The 4,828-nt window shown below is 31.4% G+C and overlaps 1 protein-coding gene across 2 annotated transcripts; it reads right to left on the reverse strand.

Annotated features, from left to right (window-relative positions):
- Nucleotides 1-475: 475 nt before the first annotated feature.
- On the reverse strand, nucleotides 476-3,037 carry LOC106292947 (carbon catabolite repressor protein 4 homolog 4-like). 2 transcript variants are annotated; one of them, XM_013728616.1, is made up of 10 exons: nucleotides 2,973-3,037; nucleotides 2,750-2,874; nucleotides 2,639-2,679; nucleotides 2,347-2,396; nucleotides 1,999-2,068; nucleotides 1,692-1,816; nucleotides 1,451-1,569; nucleotides 1,237-1,372; nucleotides 1,008-1,155; nucleotides 476-904 (listed from the first exon to the last, which is right to left on the reverse strand). In XM_013728616.1, exons 1-10 carry the CDS (start codon nucleotides 3,035-3,037, stop codon nucleotides 581-583), a joined length of 1,203 nt encoding a protein of 400 aa, XP_013584070.1. In that variant the 3' UTR covers nucleotides 476-580. The 2 variants fall into 2 exon arrangements, with proteins under 2 accessions (XP_013584070.1, XP_013584071.1); XM_013728617.1 differs by having other exon boundaries at nucleotides 477-904; nucleotides 1,469-1,569.
- Between the last annotated feature and the right edge of the window lie 1,791 nt (nucleotides 3,038-4,828).

The raw sequence follows: 4,828 nt of genomic DNA on the forward strand, positions 1-4,828 counted from the left end.
TTTAATATTAAAAAAAATATGATAGAAGATACAATATTTTTTATCAAATCTTTATTATTCAAAATCATTAATTGTCATATATACTTTAGCCACATTAGGCAATTCCGTAAATTCTATTTAAGGAAATAATAAAGTACATTAATAATGAATTTATTGTTAGTATAATAAAAAGTTTATTATATAATTAGATGGACCAACATATTTCTCTAATGATTCTAAGAATCATCCTACTGATGACACGTGACTACAAAATGAAATTGTAATGTTTCTCAAATAATATAGGGGATTATTCGATTTTAAATCCGTAACTGTTTTCAGAACCGATATGTGATTCTTTGCTTCTCCTGAAAAATAAAAGTATTTGGCAAAGGTCACATCTTAAACAATAATTAGAAAATTTTAGTAAAATTCGAAATTGATAAATTTCTTCTAAAGAAAATTAAAATATTTATTTTCTTGTAAATCGAATAAAACTATGAAAATGTAAATTTAAAGTTTAGTGAGACAAAGAAGACAGAAGCCGTTCAATACTATGTATAATTCTCATGGTTAAACAATGAAGTAATGCAACAAGACTTTCTCAAGAACAAAATTCTCTATTCCGACTGATCTCAAACTCAGCTCCTATCGGCAAATGATCACTCGGGTGATGGTTATTTGGTAAGAAACCGACAACATCTGGAGATTCCGGTTCAGGTAGCTGGAGGATACTGACAGGTTTGATGAAGTCTGAAGGAGAGAAGAAGATGTAGTCAAGCGTGTTTGTGAAGCCAGGAGTGCAGTTTGTGAACTTAGGCTCTCCTCTTGTCACTTCATAGGCACTACACAGAGGCACTGGTGCTTCTTCTTCCTCTTCTATGGTCTCTGCAGGCTTACCATTACCAGATACTAGATAACTATACACCTGAAAAACAAAAAAAAACACAATTTAGAAAACAGATTTAAAAGTGTAGAAGTCAAGGCAAGGAACTGTAAAAAAAAAAAAAAGGTAAGGAACTGTATCACACCTTATCCCCAGGAATTGAATTGAAGTCACCAGATAGTAACAAGGAAGGTGTGCACTCGAATTCATTTGATATTAGTGTCTTGAACTGATCTAGTCGTGAAAGTAGATACTTGGCTTGTGCCAGCTTCACATCAGCTAGCTCCGGGTCCCTGGAGAGAAGCAAAACAATGAAATGAGACGAGTGGAGTAAAGTAATGTTTAATGGTGACAAGAGTGTTGTTTCTTTTTACCAGTAAAGATGGGTGTTGGCCACGATGACGACTTGGTGAAACGGCTTGTTGATCTTAAAAGCAGCCATTATTCCAACACAATCACGTTTTAGTCTGACTAGTGGATCATTAAGGTCACGGCTGTCTTTTCGAGAATCTAACAATAGATAAAGAAGTTGGTAAATGATGTTGAGAGATATATAAAGAGACACCACAAAGAAAAGGACAAGTTCACCTTTCGCATTCTCATCACCTTTTGATTCATTGGAGGTCTCAGTCTCCTGTACACTGTCTGCCTTTACTGAGTCCAAAAGATCATTATATTCGATCCTTTCTTTGGCGACTAACTCTGCACTAAATCCACAGAAAAGAGTGTTGTCTCAATCAGATTAAGGTTTTGGCATTAAGTTAAAAACGTTCTTTGGTCATGCACGCATAAATGTTTTTTTTTTTTTTAATTTAAAAAAATCATATACCAGCTAGGCTTGTAGAAGATTGCACAACCGTCACGCTTCCTCTGTCCGGTTCTCTGAATATAAATCCCAGAGTAGCCCAGAGAGTCCATGTTTTTCCTGTAAAAGCTATCGTACTCATCTACTTCCTGAGAAACATGTAAGAGTATTAATTAATTAACAAGTGGATACGCACACAATTTAAAAGGGAACATGAATACACGTACTGGATTGGATTAAACAAGGGAGAAGAATGAATTATGTCTAACTAGAAAAGGGTTTCTCAATTAAAACCAAACAAGAAAAGAAGAAATGATTTAGAAGAACAAACCTGCAAACAAAAGAAGTCAGCCTCGAGCTTTTTCAGAACGCCCAGAATTGCATGTGAACGAGCTTTCCATCTTATAAAGAAGAAGAGGAAAGTCACATTTACTGCGAATATGGCAACAAAGTTAATCAATTGCTAAATTCAGAAGTAAGTACATATATATATGTTAAGAGATCATCAAAGTGAGCAAGACCAAACATAGTGATGTCCACGTTTCTAGCTAAAGTTGTTGGACACCCATAGATCATTATAGCTAAATCATGACTCCATGCCAATGCCAATGCCATTGATTACAACAACTCACACAAAGAACTCTTCGCTAGTACAAGAGAAAAAGTAGAGAGTAATTACTTGAGGCAGGCAGGTGGAGAGTGCGGGAGAAGGGAGCTCTTCACATAAACCTAAGAGAAATATGAAGCTCCAAGAGATTATTAGAAGGAATAACACAAACAAACAAAAAAGATAAAAAGAAACAGTCTTTATCCCTAAACCAAGCCTCAAACACACAACACAAGGAGTCCTTGTCAAGGACTCAGTTTGATCAACTTACAAATACAAAACGCTCATAAAATGCCAAACTACAGCATGTCACAAAACTATAATGAAAGAAGACTAAAAAGCTTAATTTAATTGATTTGATTACCTGAGCTAATATGTTATACGAAACGAGACGGAATCTGATACCTGCAACAAACACCAAATTGGATTCAACCTAGACATGTTAAGAATCCACAAAAGCTAAAAGAGGCATTACCATCAGATTTACTTATTGAATGCTTATCATCAGCCTCTTCAACAGATTCGAAGTTGCGAACTTTAGGCTCCATTGGAGGATTCGTACTCATTCTTCTCGAAACAATCTTCCTGCAGACTCCACAACTGTGTTCAATCAAATCAAATCAAATTTTCAGAAATACATTAATAGGCTGTTTCAGTCATCAATGTCTATCGAGAATGTAGAATAATAGGTAAGAGACCTGATGGTGGTGAAAGAAGGAAGTATTGGGCCAGGAAGATGAAGCAAACTAGTAGTGTTAAACATCTATCGATAGTTAAAACTTTTTTTTTTTTTTTTTTTTTTTTTTTTTTGGCTAAGAGGGGTTCAAAAAAAAAAAAAACAAATAGAAAATCATTATTTCGCCCCCTTCCCTTATACTAAATTGTTTTATGAACCTTGAATTTTAATAAGATTCAGATAGAACCCAAATATTTTAATTACAAATTTTAAAATCAAATCGTACCCATTTCTTTATGCAATTCAAAACAGTGTGTGGAAGGGAAGACTAATTAGTCCAGTGTTTGACTCAATGATTAGTTATTACTGTTTATATACTGATTTTGAGTAGTAAAAATTATTTATTCCATTATAAATTAGAAAAATAATTACAAAATAATTCCTCAACATATAATTCTAAATGTTCTATAAAAATTTATGATAGTCAAAATTTAAATATGTCACATCTTAAGCACAGATACATGTAAATTCTAGAAACTACCATAAATATTATAAAACACTTTAAATATATGTCACATAAACTATATGTCCATAATTATTTTTATAGAACATATATGTTGTTTCAAGTTCTCTTTTAAGTGGTATGAACCATCATACATTTTTGTTGAACAATTTATCAATCATGATGGAGATAATTACATAATATATGAAAATATTGGAAAGCACCAAATAAACAAAATATTTATGTTGCTGCAAACAGCAACTAAATAATCATGCAAGTCTTATCTTCCAAAAATATGCAACTGATTCACAAAATAGTGAAAATAAATGTGATAACGAGATCGACTTAATCAGGAAGTATTTTGGTGAAATTAGAAGTAGTAAAACGATTCATTTAATTAGAATATTTGATACATAAAGAAAAAGTAGATATTGTACAGGAGAAGCTGCACTACCAATTGCACAATCTTTGTAACTATTTATATTTATTGTTTCTATATTTTTTTGTCACCCACTGTTATAATTATTTAATAATTTTGTAACTATATTTGTATAGTATGAAGGAATCAGATCAATATAAAGGTTTATTTATAATCTATAAAGAAAAAAAAACATAACTCATTGTATATCTTGGACAATGAGAAAACATTGATAATCTTATTAAAATAATTATTACTGAATTTAAAAACATTGATTTCTGAATGTAGTCTTATAAATATAATGTATCTACTGTATAAATATTGATAATCTTATTAAAATAATTATTACTGAATTTAATACATAAATAATTGTATTGCATATGTATCCCTGAATTAAATAAGTTGAAATGATTTGTATCTACTGTTAATTAAATAGATATATATCATCATTGCCTCTGGAGAATGGAGAATGAAAAATGGAGAATAGGGAAGCTGACCTGGTGGTGGTGAAAGAAGGAAGAATCGGACGAGGAAGATGAAGCAAAGTAGTAGTAGTCTTAAACATCTATCGATCAAGCGGTGAGACTCGTTAAAAACTTTTTTGGGTTCGAGTATAATATAATGAAAAGGTAGAAAATCATCATTTTGCCCCCTTCACTTATAATAAATTGTTTATGAACTTTGAATTTTGATAAGATTCAGATAGAACCCAAATATTTTAATTATAAGTTTTAAATGTTTGTTTATCCATTTTCATTATTTTTTTCATAAAATTAAATAAATTGAAATGGTTTCTATCTACGGTTACTTAAATAGATATATATCTCGTAGCTTCATGAAAAATTTGCTAAAATGGATAGTTATGGATTTTAGAGAGTTTAAAGATGCTTCACAAAGCTTGAATAAGCTTCTTAGAAATGGTCATCAAAGACTTGATCTTGGTTTGAAAATAAGTCTA

Source organism: Brassica oleracea, chromosome C5, assembly GCF_000695525.1.
Source record: "Brassica oleracea var. oleracea cultivar TO1000 chromosome C5, BOL, whole genome shotgun sequence".
Lineage (NCBI taxonomy): Eukaryota > Viridiplantae > Streptophyta > Magnoliopsida > Brassicales > Brassicaceae > Brassica > Brassica oleracea.

Excerpts from the sequence above, each read along its gene's own strand:
- LOC106292947 (XM_013728616.1), bottom strand. The coding sequence starts at position 3,037 with ATGTTTAACACTACTAGTTTGCTTCATCTTCCTGGCCCAATACTTCCT. Across the intron at positions 1,373-1,450 it reads AGGTGATGAGAATGCGAAAG|ATTCTCGAAAAGACAGCCGT; the intron begins GTGAACTTGTCC and ends ATCTATTGTTAG. Across the intron at positions 1,156-1,236 it reads GCCAACACCCATCTTTACTG|GGACCCGGAGCTAGCTGATG; the intron begins GTAAAAAGAAAC and ends GCTTCTCTCCAG.